Raw genomic sequence first — 18,846 nt, 5'->3', positions numbered from 1 at the left:
ACTCAATTTGTCGGGGCATGCTTTACAAGGTGTCGAAAGCGTTCCACAGGGATGCTGGCCCATTTTGACTCAAATGCCTCCCACAGATGTCAAGTTGGCTGGATGTCCTTTGTTGTTGGACAATTCTTGATACACACAGGAAACTGTTGAGCGTCATAAACCCAGTAGCATTGCAGTTCTTGACACACTCAAACCGGTGGAACCTACTACCATACCTTGTTCAAAGGCACTTAAATCATTTTGTCTTGCCCATTCACCTTCTGAATAGTACTCATACACAATCAATGTCTCAATTGTCTGAAGGCTTAAACATTTCTCCTCCCCTTCATCTACACTGATTGAAGTGGATTTTTCAAGTGACATCAATAAGCGATCACAGCTTTCACCTGGATTCACCTGGTCAGTCTGTCATGGAAAGAGCAGGTGTTCCTAATGTTTTGTACACTCAGTGTTTGTTTCCCATGCCAATGAAGGCATTTGAATTGGAAAGAGAGAGAGAGCGCATTTCTCTGTTGAGTGAAACATGAGCATGCGCACTTCTTCGCATGATATTCCTCGAACTAAAAAAACAAATGCCCGTAGCAGAGACAAGCATTAACTTGTATCCAAAGTAATTCCTAGTTTTCAAAATGTTTTAAAACATTATTGACTTGTAAGATGGTAACGTGCTGGACGTTTCTTATCCCAGATGTGCTTGGTGCATGCCCTGCATTTAGCTAACGTTAGTTTCCATGGAGATCCTCTCATCCGTGTTCTTATGTCTGTATTACAATATTTACTTCGTGTAGAAAAATGTAATATCCCGTTCAATTACTGGCTCAATGGCTGAAACCGACGATAATTAGTACTTGTACAGATATTGAACTTGTATGCATAATTCGTTGATGACAATAGAATCTATATTTATAATATAGCACATCATATTTTATCTCTAAAGCGCTATAGGACATGTTTCCGCGGGGGCTGTAAAAACTGATGCACACGCTTACACAGGGGCATCACGTGACACAGGCACACGGCTGGAAAAGCAAAGTGCCAGACATTTGTATAATGTGCTGGTTTCAGCTTGCTAGTATTACAGCGCTTTTGGTTGAACCCTTTTGGGATTACGATATATAATGCAGTTTAACAAACGAATATTTTGATGTCATGTTTATAACGATAATGTTTGCTGACTGGTTAGCCTGCAACGAACACGTGGACATTGTTGTTGTTAGCCTTGTGGCTAGCTGTCATTCATAGGCGACGAAACGGTTAGATCGCACCTATTCTGGTAATGAAACTACCTTGCTTGGCTCACAAATTTATTCAAAAGATGATTGTTTTCTCAGCATGACAAGTGAACGTAGATCCCAGAAAGACTGGTATTCTATACTTGAATCCAGTCCATCGGATGGGCTACAAGACCTCAAACAGAAGTACCAAAGACTGGCCTTAATGGTATGTGTAAACTCTGGCGGTCTCCTGTGTCATGTCTTTTCAATTGTACTGATGAATAAACTGCTGTTAGGTTTATTTGCATCTTGATGAAGCATGTCAAAAGAGGTCCCAATAATTGAGTGAGAGGCGGGGTGAGAAAGTACTGTTGGTCCGTTAGCACTTAGCTTGTATTTCTAGAAAGTAATCCATTTTATCAATATAAACACACCCTCTCTATCACACACATATTATCGACCGGGTGTTTATTTCTGGCCATGTGTGCAAGTCAAGACTACATCAATCCACTGCGCTCATGCTTCGGCATGACTTCTGGGAGTGTCTTCAAGATAAGTCTTCTAGGTGTCGGGCAAGGTTAGGCTACTTATCATGCAAGCTTAGATTGTCGATGTGATTGATGACTGTATGATGAAGTATTAACTGCATCTTGCCCTCTGATATTAATCTGTACATTTCTTTTAATCCTTGACAGAGAACAACATAAAATGGATTTGTATAATCCAAAACCCATTTTAATTACTGAAATCACCTAGAAACTGTAAAATCAATCATACTCTAATCAATAAGCTATAACCCAAAAACTATTTTGGTGTTGATTTTCAGAGTAATGCTTTTTTTATCTGAAAATGTTTTTGTCTGAAAATAGCTGCACTGTTCTATAAACACAGGGCTTTGAGCAAGAGTATGTTAGTTCTAGTAATTATGTATGTTTATTAGCACACGGTAAGTAGGACATAGGCGTAGGCCACAGATATCACCATTAACTGATTACTGGGTATTATTTTGTCAGACTTTCTGGATTTAAGGTGCTGTAGGATTTCACATAAACCATAGGCTTTATGCTTATCAATTGTAAAAACACTCAAACCTCAAGCTACCATCAATGTCAACATTTCTTAAAATAATATTTGATTAATCCAATGTTACTTTGAACAAAACATCCTAGACTTTGCTGTTGGCATTCCCCTTCCCCCCTCAGTAATGCCCGCTCGCGTCCGGCCTCCCTCAGACATTAGGGGGCAGTAGTGTGATGATGGTGGCCTTTTGCTCTGCCACCAGCTCATCCGCTCCCATCTTCTGAATGCCTGCACAGCACACGCCTCAGCCTCGTGGTAGAAACACACAAGTCTGATACAGCACAGAGGGAGAGAGAGATGATTCATGGTAAGAAGCGCCTAGTGCTCCAAATTGCCAGTGCTTTATATTGTGTTCCAGCCTCTCTAAGCTCCATTAGCCCCAGTAAATGAATATTTTACAATGCGTGCAAAGAGACATCAATTAAAGTACGTAACTCCACAGGAACGGAGGGTGGGCCATTTTATAAGAGCCGGGGCTTTTCATTGTGTTATGTATTTATGAAAAATAACCTGAGCTGCATGGGGACTCAGAAGTGGGGGGGAGGAATTACAGCAAATGGGTTTCTCTGCTGTAAAATGTCAAAATACTGTCTGTGGCTAGAATTTTTACAGTAGATGAAAATATGTTTAGTTCTGAGCTTCAAATTTTCTCAAATGTCATTAGCAAATAGTCAATCACCAGGCTATAGTGAGTTAAAACAGTCTCTTCAATGTATACGTTTCGTTTTAATCAGAAAGTTGTGAGAAGTACTGTAGCAGCATGGACCAGTGGGTCTGGAGATGGAGGTGTAGGCTGTTTTCAAGCCTTACACCATGCCTACACTGGATTTTGTCCCCCCATACCAAACGCGATCACGACACAGATTGAAATATCAAAACAAACTGAACCAATTATATTAATTTGGGGACAGGTCGAAAAGCATTAAACATATGGCAATTTAGCTAGCTTGCAGTTGCTAGCTAATTTGTCCTATTTAGATTGCTAGCTTGTTGTTGCTAGCTAATTTGTCCTGGGATAAACAACATTGAGTTGTTATTTTACCTGAAATGCACAAGGTGCCTTCCAGGCTTTTTCTTCTTTGGACTTTATATGGCGAGTGGCAACTAACTTTAATAATAAGGTGTATTACCATAACCGACCACAGTTCATCTTTCTATCACCCATGTGGGTGTTACCAATGAGATGGCACGTGGGTATATGCTTCTAAAAGCCAATGAGATGGGAGAGGCAGGACTTGCAGTGCCTTCTGCACCACAAATACAATCAACTCGTGAGCAGTGTGGGTGCAATGATTTGAATAACATGTATGTGTACATTTATTTTGCAACACTCGTGCACACGATGTGACCGGTGTGGTCAGCATGTTAGTTCCACAGCCAGATACTTCACACCTGTAAGCTTCCAGCGCAGAGCACTGTCACAATCAGATCACAAAGGGGAGTTGGACATGCACACCCTCTGGGACTATATCACCACTGTGGAAACAAGCAGCTTCTCTAGGTTTGCTTTGATTTCCTTCAGGATTTGAGAGAGCCACAAAGCTGGTTCAATGGTGTGAGAAGGATTTTGTAATGTTCTTTAGAAAGAGAACAATATATTTTTCTGTCAGAATGTTGACTGAATCAGTTCCTCACCCCATCCATCAGAAAGCCAGACCCATTTCTTGATCACAGGCGCCTGGTCACGTACATAGACTTGTAATTTGCATTGCGTGACCGCTCTGAATGTTTTAGAAAATGAGCTTCCTTTCTCAGCCTTCTGTTGAGTCTTTGTCCTTTTAAACTGTAACACTTCCATTGCTGAACAATACTTTTAAATAGGCTAGACGATAAAGAGGTTGGCACTGGTGTTACAGGTTTTGTTTTTTCCATTTATGTTTTGAGGTTGGACTATTAGCACGTAGGGTGCACCAATTTGGTGTCACCTCGTTAGTCAGTATGTGTTACACCTGTGCTGGCCCAGGTGACATTTACGAGTGGCTGGACCAGTGCTCCAGTTGTCTTGAGAGATGTGGAGGGTCAACACCTTTAGTTGGCTCTCCCTATTTGATTTCAGAAAAACATTCCTTTGTCTGATCTTCCCTGTTTTTTGTTTTGCTCAACTTTTTTGTTTGCTTCCTGTCTTAAGTTTGGTGTGGGTTTTTCTTTTGTTTGCCTCTTAGTGGGCACATTTAGTGGGTGCTCATGGTGGGTGTCTTTTAGGTCCCAGTTGTTGTTGCTAGTCAACTGTCAGTGGACAGCCCCATGAGTGTCTTTCAGAACCCCTCCTAAAACCCCACATTTTGTTTTGTCAGTGACTCTTTGTTAATTCCTCCTTATGTTTCAACATAAGTTTGGTTGTCTTGCAGGGGATCGTAACACAATGGGGGCTCATCCACAATCTATTTTCCCATGAGTATGGTAGTTGCTCTAATCACTTACTCTGAAGCTTTGCTCTGCCCACATATTGGAGTGTTCAAAAGACACATTTGTGGTGGAGTTTCGGTCCCTGAGCGGTTATAAGATTGGTGGAATCATTTTGAAAGTTGCATAAACACACAGCCTTGTAAAAATAAAAAGCCATGGACTTTAAGTTGGAAGCATTTGTGGAAAACCCTACATGGGAGATGCTAGAAACATGTACGAAGGTGAATCTGCTCATCATTGCAAAGCATTATGACATCAAGGTGGCATCTGGCGATCCAAAAGCAGTAGCGGTAGTTGGTCACTGCTCCTCCAAAGTGTTCTTGTGGGAAAAGCTCAAAGTGTACGCTGCTTTATCTCTTGATCAGAGTTCAGATTATGACACTGTTAAAGCTGCTATCCTTCGGGCTTACGAGTTGGTCCCAGAGGCATACAGACAACATTTCCATAAATTACGAAAGACAGAATCGCAAAATCATGTTGAGTTCGCAAGGGAACAAGCATGTCTTTTTGATCGGTGGTGTGGTTCTCAGGAGGTCAAGGACCTTGAGGACTTAGACACTCATACTTCTCCAGCAGTTAAAAAATTGCCTTCACAAAAGGGTTGCTACCTACATTTGAGCACAAGGATCTCTCTTGAGAAAGCTGCAGTTCTTGCAGATGAGTTTGTTTACACCCAAAACTACCATCACAAATAAAGCACCCAGTAGTTATGTGTTTAGCCTGTGTGTAGCCCTGGCACACATTTTATTTTGATTTATGTTTTTCCATTTTGGAGATGTTTTTGTTTGGGCTTGTTCCAAGGGGACAAGAGTTACAGAAACATACATGAGTTTTTCAAAACTTCTGAGTTTTAGGCAACTATGTCCCCCCCCCCCAAAAAAGTATAAAATAAAAACTAAATAAGAAAATATTGTCAAAAAGAAGTGGGTGTATATATTAGAGGTCGACCAATTTATGATTTTTCAACGCCGATACCGATTATTGGAGGACCCAAAAAAAACGATACTGATTAATCAGCCAATTTATTTATTTGTAATAATGACAATTACAACAATACTGAATGAACACTTATTTTAACTTAATATAATACATAAATACTATCAATTTAGCCTCAAATAAATAATGAAACATGTTCAATTTGGTTTAAATAATGCAAAAACAAAGTGTTGGAGAAGAAAGTAAAAGTGCAATATGTGCCATGTAAAAAAGCTAACGTTTTAAATTCCTTGTTCAGAACATGAGAACATATGAAAGCTGGTGATTCCTTTTAACATGAGTCTTCAATATTCCCAGGTAAGAAGTTTTAGGTTGTAGTCAGCTATTATAGGAATTAATGGACAATTTCTCTCTATACGATTTGTATTTCATATACCTTTGAATATTGGATGTTCTTATAGGCACTTTAGTATTGCCAGTGTAACAGTATAGCTTCCGTCCCTCTCCTCGCTCCTACCTGGGCTCGAACCAGGAACACATCGACAACAGCCACCCTCGAAGCAGCGTTCCCATGCAGAGCAAGGGGAACAACTACTCCAAGTCTCAGAGCGAGTGACGTTTGAAACGCTATTAGCGCGCACCCCGCTAACTAGCTAGCCATTTCACATGGGTTACACCAGCCTAATCTCGGGAGTTGATAGGCTTGAAGTCATAAACAGCGCAATGCTTGAAGCATTGCGAAGAGCTGCTGGCTAAACGCACGAAAGTGCTGTTTGAATGAATGCTTACGAGCCTGCTGGTGCTTATCATCGCTCAGTCAGACTGCTCTATCAAATCATAGACTTAATTATAATATAATGACACACAGAAATACGAGCCTTAGGTCATTAATATGGTCGAATCCGGAAACTATCACGTTTATTCTTTCAGTGAAATACGGAACCGTTCCGTATTTTATCTAACGGGTGGCATCCATAAGTAAATATTCCTGTTACATTGCACAACCATCAATGTTATGTCATAATTACGTAAAATTCTGGCAAATTAGTTCGCAACGAGCCAGCTGGCCTAAACTGTTGCATATACCCTGACTCTGCATGCAATGAATGCAAGAGAAGTGACACAATTTCACCTGGTTAATATTGCCTGCTAACCTGGATTTCTTTTAGCTAAATATGCAGGTTTAAAAATATATACATCTGTGTATTGATTTTAAGAAAGGCATTGATGTTTATGGTTAGGTAGATTTGTGCAACGATTATGCTTTTTCGCAAATGCGCTTTTGTTAAATCATCCCCCCGTTTGGCGAAGTCGGCTGTCTTTGTTTGGAAGAAATACTCTTCACAGTTCGCAACGAGCCAGGCGGCCCAAACTGCTGCAGATACCCTGACTGTTGCAAGAGAAGTGACACATTTTCCCTAGTTAAAAGAAATTCATGTTAGCAGGCAATATTTACTAAATATGCAGGTTTAAAAATATATACTTGTGTATTGATTTTAAGAAAGGCGTTGATGTTTATGGTTAGGTACACGTTGGAGCAACGTGTACCTAAGCGATTATATACAACGCAGGACAGGCTAGATAAACTAGTAATATCATCAACCATGTGTAGTTAACTAGTGATTATAATTTATTGATTGTTTTTTATAAGATAAGTTTAATGCTAGCTAGCAACTTACCTTGGCTTCTTACTGTATTCGCGGAACAGGCAGGCTCCTCGTGGAGTGCAATGTAAAGCAGGTGGTTAGAGCGTTGGACTAGTTAACCGTAAGGTTGCAAGATTGAATCCTCGAGCTGACAAGGTAAAAATCTGTCGTTCTGCCCCTGAACAAGGCAGTTAACCCACCATTCCTAGGCCGTCATTGAAAATAAGAATGTGTTCTTAACTGACTTGCCTAGTTAAATAACGGTGTAAAAAAACAAATCAGTGTCCAAAAATACCAATTTCCGATTGTTATGAAAACGTGAAATCAGCCCTAATTAATTGGCCATTCCGAATAATCGGTCGACCTCTAATATATATACAATATACATTTAAAATGTTTATATTGGAGGAGGCGACACATTTTAGTTGTGAAATGGAAGTTGTTTTCTGTTGGTGAGAACTTGTCCAACAAAAATATAGGATATATTTGTTGTCTTAAGGGGGAAGGTGTCACAGGTTTAGTTTTTCCCATTTATGTTTTGAGGTTGGACTTTTAGCACGTATAGCATGTTAGTACGTAGGGGGCATGAATTGGTATCACCACGTTAGTCAATGTGTTACACCTGTGCTGGCTTGTCCATCTCGTTAGTCGGAAGGTGTTTAAGAGTGGCTGGCCCTGTGCTCCAGGTTTTCTTGAGAGATGTGTGAATGCTGTCCCCTCAGTCATAAAACACAATTCTGCTTCAGTTCAGTGCAAATTGCTGTTAATGATTCAATCAGGAAGTACATTTTTGGCTTGTTGTAAAGTTGCTTTTTTTCTCATCCTATTCAGATTGTCCTTTTACAAAGTGAAAACAACACTGTAGTGTAATATTTGATAATGCCTCAGTGCGTTGTAAGGAAATGTTGTGGTTGGTCTCCAAGGGTGTGTGTTTTAGGTAGTGAGTTGTGATTGTACACTGAACAAAAATATAAATGCTACCATTTCAATGATTTTACAGTTACAGTTCGTATAAGGAAATCTGTCAATTTAAATAAATACGGCCCTAATCTATGGATTTTGACATGACTGGGAATACAGATATGCATCTGGTGGTCACAGGTTCCTTAAAAGAAAGTTAGGGACGTGGATCAGAAAACCAATCGGTATCTGGTGTGACCACCATTTATTTATACGTACTGCCAAATTCTCTAAAGCGGCATCTGAGGTGGCTTATGGTAGAGAAATTAATTAACATTACGTTAGGGCTGGGCGATATAGCCTAAAAATCATATCTTAATTTTTTTTGAAGTTATGGGCTATTCACAATGTCTAAATGTTTGTTTTCTGTAAATAAGCGTTGTACAATTTTAAGGTCAAATACACTGCATTTCAAACAGTCAGCAGTAATCTAATGAAATCAGGGCTTATGAACTCACACCTAGGCTAAATATAAGCCTTCCACAACCATAAGACCCACTAATAATTTAATTATTTCATAAATAATTTAACCTGCTTTTTGGGGGGGGCAATAATCACTCATCTGGCTTTCAAGTCTATCTATGAAAGAGACCTTTTCTAGTTACAAATTTAACTAGAACCATGCATAATGCACATTCACTAATAATGGCTTATTGTATCAAGCATTAAGCTATAGAAAAGGAACACAGGTCTCATCAACAATCTCTCAAGCCTGCATGCTACTGATTAGTCAGCTAATCTTTATATTTCAAGTTTAGCTAACTTGGATGTATTTGCTAGCTAACAAGGTAGAATAGTTGAATTGTTATGAGCACACCCTTCTGTCAACTGTTTGAAAAGCATGTTAGCCTGTCCACTTAGTTCAGATGTTCAAATGAAGTGGCCTACCTTATTTCTCAGAATGAGAACGAGTTGCCAATTCCGTATATAATTGTTTTATGCTTATTGCACATTTTATAAAACACAGACTAGACAGTTAGTAGAACAGTCTTTGGCTAAAATGCTGCTAACAGTACGTAGTACCCCAATGCCAAACACGACACTGAGCATTCATTTTCCAGAATCAAACTTCACTGATTCTCGTTTTAGTAGTGTCTGCTCTGCGCGCAATTTGAGTAGTTCAGACATAAAAAGGGTATCGTTAGAAAAGGTAACTTCTTCTTTATAACAGTAAGATAATCTCTCAATGTGTTTGTGTCCATATGACCGATTTTTCTGTTCGACCAAACCGCAAATGCAAATAGCGAGTTGAAATTGCTTGTCAGAGCGAAGGATTTCTCAACTTTGTTGGCGTGTGAGATGGGGAGGGGCCTGGTCTGTGTAAACGATAGAGTAAGAGGCGAAACGAAGTTTCACTCTCGCTAAGATCTGTCCAAAATAAGGCCAATGCTTTTCTATGTGCTTATTTTGGACCTCAGGGAAATGTTGTGGTATGGTTATGTTAGATCTCCAAAAGGTGTTTGGTACAGTGGATCATGAGATTCTGTTAATCAAACTAAGAGCCATGGGCTTGAACAACTTAGCCGTAAAATGGGTTAGCTCTTATCTGCAAGGAAGAAAACACATGGTAGGTGTGGATGGGACCCTGTCTAAACCCAAAATCTAAAACTGCAGTGTACCCTGAGGGAGTGTGCTGGGTCTACTTTTCTTTCTGTTGTGTGTAGAAATTATCTAAAATCTGCCTGTACATGTGACCTTTTCCTTTATGCAGATGATTCTGCACTGTTGGTTTCTTACAAAGACAAAATTGTGGTTGAGGAGGCCCTCAGTGCTGAACTTCTGAATGTCAGTAAACGGTTCTATTATGACAAGCTGTCACTTCACCTTGGAAACAGTCCATCTTGCTCGGGTCCAAAGTGAAACTGATTTTAAGGTGGTAGTAGGTGACTTAGCAGTCACAGCAAAAGAGTCTGTTAATTATCTTGGATGTGGGCTAGATAACCTTTTGTGCCATGCTCTCCCCTGTCAGATGGTTATATCCAAAGTGAACCATAAAATGTGGTTTCTGGCAAGAACCTCCAAATATCTGGATAAGAATGCAATGGTGGCATTGGTAGGGGCTCTTGTTCAGTGCCACTTCGACTATGGGTCGTACTCGGCTGCCATTCTTTGGAATAGTCTTCAGAGGAATTTGAAATGTATACCTTCAATGGGTAGTTTCAAATTCTCAATGAAAAAATTGCTAAATAGTTGCATGTTTCAAGTGAGTCAAGATTATAGTACAGTACGTGTCTGAGAAGAAAATACCCAGGATAGCATGTGGTCTGGCTATTGTCTATCATATTGTGAATGTCTTGTATATATTAGGGATTGACTTGTTTTATATGTTAGGGGTATGTGAGACAAGGGAGATGTACCTATCAATTGTTGTTTATTAGTAAATTGAACTGTACTAATTAGCTAATTTTATGAAACAAACAACAATTTCGTCTGTCATTGTGTGTTGCCAATGCAGTTCCTAATCTTGCTGCATTCCCCTCTTCCCCCTCCAAAAGGACCACAATGGAAATAAGCTGCTAAGCTTTATTGTGTTATCCTTGACGATCTTTCTTAAATTGTATGTGGAGGCGGACATTATGTATTTTTTAAAATTTGTTTGCCAGTCTTCAAGTTACTTAAAATGTAAATTATATTTGCGGTGGACATTAATTTGCCTAGCTGAGACCATTGGTCATTGTAGTTCAGTATCACCCCATGTATCATTACCCGTTCTTGAAGAGCTTCCGTTTCTGAACTACAGTGACCATACAAGAACACGTGCAATGGTCTGTGTGAATGCTGCTAGGATAGATCTAAGTTTTCCCAAAGCCCCTCCACCACCTCCCTCCTCTCCCATAGGCGGATCAGGAGCCCATGATCCATCCTCCTGCGACCCTCACTAATCGGTGGCTGAAGCCTGGACTGCATAGACCTGCAGGAGGAAATTAGAGCTGTTCCATGTGCAAGGAAACACACAGACAGGGCCGTCAGTATCCACTAGAGAACAGGGACATACCTCAGGGCCAGTGTGAGCATTACATGAGGGGATCCTTCAATATTGATATTAGTCAGCGGATGACATAATGCGGATATTGCTATAGCCCCTCTCCCCTAACAAAACAACAATAAAACGCAAAAGAGAGCATGGGTGGTATCGCTACTGTATTTGGCCAGAGGTGTCGTGGGATGGCCAATGCTCTTCTCCAGCTCTCTGCCCAAAGCTGTCTGGGATAACGGTTCTGTCCTCTGATGTCTCAATCTAGTTGTGTTTACAAAACTGCACTCTGCCTCCTCTGGTAAATTGTCTAGAAGAAGAGCATTGGTCCATCAGCAAATTACCCAGAAAAAGCTGACGGTGCAGGTGCATGCTTTTTCACTGGCAGATTGTCAATGACTACTATGGTCTAATTAACCTAGCTTCTGTCTAGTGTGTCTGAGCCATCCCCTCTCCTCTCCCCTCCCACACCTCTCCTCTCCCCTCTACCATCTCAAACAAAGTACTAGTTCAAGGGACTGATGGCTGCTGTGATTTTGGTCATTGTTTCTGTTGTGATGGCTGTTGTCAGTCTTGTCATTGTGGCTGTCTCTAACCTGTGTTTCTCCTGTCCTCTGTACTGGCTGACAGTATCACCCCGACAAGCAGGGCCCAGGTGTGACTGTGACTGAGGCAGAGGAGCACTTACACAGGTTCATTGAGGTCGATCAGGCTTGGAAGGTCCTGAGCAACCAGGAGACAAAGAGAGCCTATGATCTGCAGTTGCGTGGTAAGTCGTCCTCTTCCACAGTTCAGAGGAGTCTCTCAGAGGAACACACTACAACCCGGCTCCGTTAAACACTCACTCTCCCATAATGTACATTACATCTACACTAGCATATTGTACTCCCACTCTCTGATGCTCTTCCTTCAGCCACCATCTCATCCCTCTCACTCTTTTTTTTTAATAGCTCTGCTGTGATTCATTTGAACATGAAACATGATTTTTCATTTCATTACACGTTTGGAATTTTATATTTTTATTTATTCTTACTGGTTGGTTCATGCTCAATTAAATTCAATAGCAATTCCCCTTGGGACCATCCCTTGCTTAATATTGAGTGATAAAGAGTGACGCTGTGTGAAGTCGCTAAGGCCACATATAACTAGTAGGCCTATTTTGTGCCTGAAAAGGTCACACTAAAGGAGGCATGAACCAATCCAGTTTGCATAACTTAAATTCTATTTCCAAGATTTCCTTGAAACTTTAAAAGTCAGAAGCAATAATAGTCTCTAGTACCGACTGGCCTGTTTTACGAAGTATGTTCACGTGATCATTTCTCACTTATCTGGGTGCACAAGAAAGGGCAGAGAGTGTGTTTTGCAAAGACCCTCCTATTCACCCACACACACAGCCAATATATGAATAAAACAAGCAAGAGATTGTGTCGGGCTCCTGACAATGGTTGTTTTCTGCCATCTCTGTCCCTCATAAAATGCTCCTTGCAGGACAGAAGAGGGGAGGAGAGCAGGGGCTTCTGGGAGGAGAGAAGGGGGAAATGTAGGTCAGGCCTGTTACACATGGCCTAGCTTTACATGAAGTGATATGCTCCCCCGTGATCCCAGGAAAGAGGTTCCCCTAGCTAGCTCTCCATTAGGACCTTCAACAACTCTACATCCAGGCCCTGTGTGTGTGTCTGTGTGCACCATTAGCAGGGGAGAGCTCTCATCGCCTTTGGGGGCAAACACTCAGCCAGCCAGCCACAGCACAGTGCCACTCTATAAGGCAACACATTCCAGCCATAGCATTGACATATAGAGTGTCTGTAATATAAAGAAACCCCTGTCTGGCCCTCATAGATGGTATTGACTTTGTCTTCCATTGTATGCTGCCTTACAATAACCAAACTCCAAAGATTCCCTCTGTAAACACCCTTTTTTAACCGCTTTTTAAATCATTATTTTTTCACTCATCCTCTGAATATCTAACATTTAGATCTCCATGGACAGTTATCCATTATGACCTAACAATGAGTAAGAAAGAATTGAAGGTTGTGTTTTCATTTAACGATCATTTTGATTTCCAGCATGAATACTTTATATCCAACACACATTTTTATAACACAGACAAATCAGAGTTTCTCTGTTGAATGTGAAATCTGGGCATTCTTTGTTGGCCGGTCAAAAAATATTGTATGTACTTCATGGCTGGTTGCAGGGTGATTGTTGTAAGCACCCAATAGCAGAGGTGTAAAGTACTTTAAGTAAAAAATTATTTAAAGTACTACTTAAGTAGTTTTGTGGGTTATCTGTACTTTACTATTTATATTTTTGACAACTTTTACTTCACTACATTCCTTAAGAAAATAATGTACTTTTTTACCCCATACGTTTTCCCTGCACCCAAAAGTACTCGTTACATTTTGAATGCTTAGAGGAACAGGAAAATGGTCCAATTCACGCACTTATCAGGAGAATATCCCTGGTCATCCCTACCTCCTCTGATCTGGTGGAATCACTAAAGACAAATGCTTTGTTTGTAAATGATGTCTTGAGTATTGGAGTGTGACCCTGGCTATCCATAAATTAAGAAAAGAATGTCGCTGTCAGGTTTGCTTAAAATAAGGAATTTTGAAATGATTTATACTTTTACTTTTGATACTTAAGTATATTTTAGCAATTACATTTACCTTTGATACTTAAGTATATTTAAAACCAAATACTTTGACTTTTGCGCAAGTATTTTATGCAAGTATTTTCTCTTATGGTATCTTTCTTTTATGACAATTGGGTACTTTTTCCACCACTGCCCAATAGGGAGGGTTGGGTAGTAGACTAGCAGCGCACAGCTCCCATCTGTCTGGCCGCTGTAGATCTCTGTAGTGTTCAATCAGAGGCAGCTCTCCAGTACCTACCAGTAAACATCACCATAGTGTTTAATGTTGCCCAGCCATTCAGAAGGACTGGCTCATTCTCCACTGTGATCAAGTGGGGCTGATAATTAAAACAAACACGACTGAAGCCAGCTCAAAGGCCTGTTTCATCCAGATTTCAGAGGAACTCAGTCAGTCCTCCTGTTGTTTATCAGAGGGAGATGGATGAAACTCTGTTGCTAGGCCCTTTTGAACTTCATCATGAGTGGAATGTTTTATCTTCTTGCTCATTAGAAATGAAGGGGGATGGATATTCATCCATTACTATCCCCATGTCTATTACAACTGAGAATGTATAGCCTTTCCTTCCTCAAAGTGATATTCAATACCATTACAACAAAGAAATAGTTAAAAGCTGATAGTCTCAAAGCATTAGGAACCAATCCCATGTTGGCTGTCAAACTATATCATAAACAACCGGCGTTGCAAATCAGTTTGGTACTGAGACCAGGGTTGCATTTTCCTGTGTTTAGGCAGACATGTATGGTAATTACTAGGGACGGTAATTGTGTTTTGTGGCGGAGGGAGAAGTGTTTGTGTGTGTGTGTGTGTGTGTGTGCAGGGTGGACTCGTTCTGCTCCAGGTCTCTGACACGCTGTTGGGTTGTCTAGGAGCGATGTGCAGCCGGCCCTGACTAACACTAAATCATCTCATTCTTAATGTGCACCACCTCCACCGCCCCATCGCCAAACACATAGTGGTCGTCTTCCCGGGTTGTTTCAGGGCACCTTGCAGCAGCCCACTGGAGAGGCATGTTTCTCCACCTCCCCAACACTGAGACCAGTGACCTCCATAGATCTCCAACCGCTCGCCACGAGGCAAAATACATGCTTTAGTTAACACTATCTGCTCTAATTCACTCACAAAACAGTAGCTATGCTATGTAGGCCTACATCAGGGGTCGGCAACAGGTGAAAGGATTGTTTTTTTTTCTCCCTCAAAGTAAAAAATAAATACAAATTATGTGTGTATTTTGTGGGGGATTTCAGTTTTTAGTAAAATAAAACACAAATCACCAGGAATTCAGCAAAACAGGAGTTTCATTTAGTAAATGTGTTCCCAAGTATTCCCACAAATAAAATGACAGGATGTGATCGTGTCTCAGTCGTATGTTTTAATTATCAGCCCCACTTGAGGTATGAAATTATTATTTTGAAATACAATCTCTTTTTGGGCTTAGTTGTCGTCAATTTCCTGTGTACAAATGATTATTATCATTATGTTCCTGCCCCCGACCATCCGACAAAAATGGTCCCGCGGCTGAATGGAGTTGCCTACCTCTGACCTGACCTACATAATTCAAGAAGATTTAAATGGATATTCCCATGAAACTGATTGAGATGAAATTATTGACTTGTAGATGCAGTTTGGACATTTCACCTGTAAAACGTGAAGAATTATCATTCATGATTGACAGTGATGGCCTAATTTGGTGTATTGCGAAAATATACACCAAAAATATGCCTATGCAGTGGTAGCATTTTGACGAGGCATTTTATGCACTTTCTAAAATGATATTCAATAGGCTACATCTTGTCGATACAAACTTAGAGAAATGCTGACGTCATAAAAAATGGTGCTCCGGCACCTGAATAAAATAGCAGTTGTTCATGGGACCTGGCAGAGCCTCCTTGGGATCTCTCAGTAGTGACTGGCTGTCATCTGGGCCTTCTGGGAAGGGTGCATCAACTGGCTGAGTCACCCTATTATTAGGACATGGTCACTCTGACTCCCTCAACACTAGCAAGACTACAGTGTCCCTTCAAGACTACAGTGTGCAGTGTAGTTGATCTACTTTTGTTCCTTTACAAGTCATTTTGAGGCTCTGATTAGGCATGGACATTTATTTGCCCTGTAGTATTAGCTTAACTGTTGAAGCACTGTGACAAAGGGTACCAGTGAATGTATAGCCTCGTTTTGTATGATGTATTGAATCACGTAGATGTAGGACTATAATTTGCACCTGACCACTGGCAAATTATGGTCTCACAAGATTGCAGTAACAACGGCAGAAGTTACACCAATCAAAATGTAGATTTGGTTATCTGTCATTTGAGCCTCATCCCTAAAATGGTACAGTATATCACCAGGATGAATTAACAGACACCTTTACTGAGAATTTACTGACACCTTTCCTCAATCTCACTGTACCGCTACTTAAAAAACTCATGAGAACAGCAGGTGAAAATGTATTCACCAAACCTATCCAATGATATCCATACATAGCTGTGAGGTAGGCCACTTAGGCTAGTCTCCTGACTAATTAAAGACCAGCATTAAAGAGTGGCATCAAAATGTGCTAATTACCGTTTCCTCACAGAGACTGGTGAAGAGGTACTGCTGGGAATGGAGTGAAGTGTTAAAATCTACTACTGTAGTTGTCTGTCTTTGTTCTTATATTAACAGTAGGCTGGCCTATAACGTCAAATGTCTGACACAGTTTGAAGTACAATACAGATAAGACTAGGCTATATGCACTGTTATAAACCAGGACGTTTGGGTCCAGGATACTGAGACATAGTTCATCCATCCTTTGCAGGGAGGTATATCTGTATCTTGCATATTCAGCAGTATGTGTCCTAACGTTACCTAAGAGCGTGTCGGAATTGTCACCAAAGATGACCGCACTACTCTGCGTACTTTCAAAGTTCTTGAAATGTTCCGGATTGACTGACCTTCATGTCTCAAAGTAATGATGGACTGTCATTTCTCTTTGCTTATTTGAGCTGTTCGTGCCACAATATGGACTTGGTCTTTTACCAAATAAGGCGATCTTCTATATACCACCCCTACCTTGTCACAACACAACTGATTGGCTCAAATGCATTAAGAAGTAAAGAAATTCCACAACTTAAATTAAGGCACACCTGTTAATTGAAATGCATTCCAGGTGACTACCTCATGAAGCTGGTTGAGAGAATGCCAAGAGTGCAAAGCTGTCATCAAGGCAAAGGGTGGCTACTTTGAAGAATCTAAAATAAAATATATTTTGATTTGTTTAACACTTTTTTGGTTACTACATGACTCCATATGTATTATTTCATGTCTTCACTATTCTACAAACTTTTGACTGGTTCTGTATAAAAACATATAAACAGTCCTGGAGGGGCTGCCTAATGCCTTCATATTCCTTACTATGTAGACAGAGATTCATGCAAGATCTCAATTGTCTTCCCCAAGAAACTACCATTGAATGAGATCAGAGTCCAACATCTCACATCCTCCCATCTCCCCTCCATCTGCCTTTCGTTTGTGTGCTTTGCCTGTGATACTCTTGAGTCTCCTGTGTCACTCTCTTGAACACTGAATGTCACTGGCACAACAGTAGCCTACAAATATTTATCTGAGAGCGTCAATGTGATTTTTAAAATCTGTATTTTCTATTGTCAATTATTGTATCATTGTGGAGTGACACTTTTTTCAAAATATAGATTTGTGATATTTTCATGTTTCTTTTGTGTCTCAATACAGCCAGCGAACTGAATCAGAGTTGGCCAGTCGACGCCTGTGTCTGTCTGGATGACATGACTTGGGATGACGGTGAGTCAAGTTATAGTCATCTTCTTTATCTTATTTAATCATGATCTCTTCTCTGCTGCCATTGAAGTCATCGTAGATAGATCCATAAAGTCCTTCTCCACCTGTCTCATCCCATGTGCCCCTGTTCTCTCAGCTGTTTGACATTGTCTGTGTTCTCTTTTCAGATAACGAGGTGTACACGTATGGCTGTCGCTGTGGAGGGGAATTCTCCATTGGAAGAGGGGAGGTGGAGGGGGAAGAGGCCATTGTGTGCTGTGATACCTGTTCACTCAGCATAGAAGTCAAGACGACAACCTGACTGACTGTCTCATTGTTCGCCAGATGCCTCTAAATCCTGAAGAACTAGATCAAGGAGGTTCATAGTTTTATTTTAATCTACATCCACCGAACATGTCACATTTTAGCCTATTTTTAAATGGGCACCCCCATGGGACCTTGTGCACCTGTCTATTGGACAATGAAAGCAAATGTGATTTTGCTCCTTTAAATGTCATGCAATAAAATCATGGTGCAAAATTCAACTAACAACCAATCAAGTGAACTGTGTCATGGTAATGGGTGTGTGGGTCTCACATGCACGCACATATAATGGGCTCTAGTTTAACAGACCTTGTACAATGGTACATCTAAACGCAGGTGGTAGCGCTATAGGTTCAGGGGTGTGTCTGAAATATGTTTGCTATTTTCATAATGAAAGATATCGGCGCACTTGCTGCCGTTGGTGCCGAAAGGGCTGGGTTTTGAATAAACTGTAGAGGCTTGGCCCCTCACTGGCCAATCAGAACATGCTCCATGGTGAAATATTTGGTTGCTTCAAGTTGTGTATTTAGGGTCTTTTATGTATTGCCTTGGAATCAACTCCAATTCCAATGTTAGTCCGTTTTATAGTTTAAATAATAAAAAATAAAAAAATGTATACCTTTGCTAAATACATTAACTTGAACCCATTTGTTGTGGCTTCAATAGCATTCACACTGGTTTAGGGGCTAGGCCTCCTATAAATTGCATTATGGCTGAGCATGGACATGTCAAACATTGTCAATGCACAAGATTTAATTCATTGTTGATAAGGCCTAGAAAGAGAGTGAATAATTTGAAGCAAGTTCTGAACAAAACAACTTGATCTTAAATAGGCTATGTCACACTTACAGGCACCATCATTTCTCCCTGTGGGCATA

General features: G+C 40.5%; 1 protein-coding gene across 1 annotated transcript; it reads left to right on the top strand.

Moving 5' to 3' along the window:
* The first annotated feature begins 983 nt into the window (after positions 1-983).
* dnajc24 (DnaJ (Hsp40) homolog, subfamily C, member 24) lies at positions 984-18,200 on the top strand. The gene is made up of 4 exons (XM_029759096.1): positions 984-1,440; positions 11,847-11,985; positions 17,600-17,668; positions 17,833-18,200. Exons 1-4 carry the CDS (start codon positions 1,333-1,335, stop codon positions 17,964-17,966), a joined length of 450 nt encoding a protein of 149 aa, XP_029614956.1. The 5' UTR covers positions 984-1,332; the 3' UTR covers positions 17,967-18,200.
* Positions 18,201-18,846: the final 646 nt, after the last annotated feature.

Source organism: Salmo trutta, chromosome 7 (assembly GCF_901001165.1).
Source record: "Salmo trutta chromosome 7, fSalTru1.1, whole genome shotgun sequence".
NCBI classification, from domain to species: domain Eukaryota; kingdom Metazoa; phylum Chordata; class Actinopteri; order Salmoniformes; family Salmonidae; genus Salmo; species Salmo trutta.
Note: the sequence above shows the minus strand (reverse complement) of the source record. Positions and strands in the feature narration are given on the sequence as shown.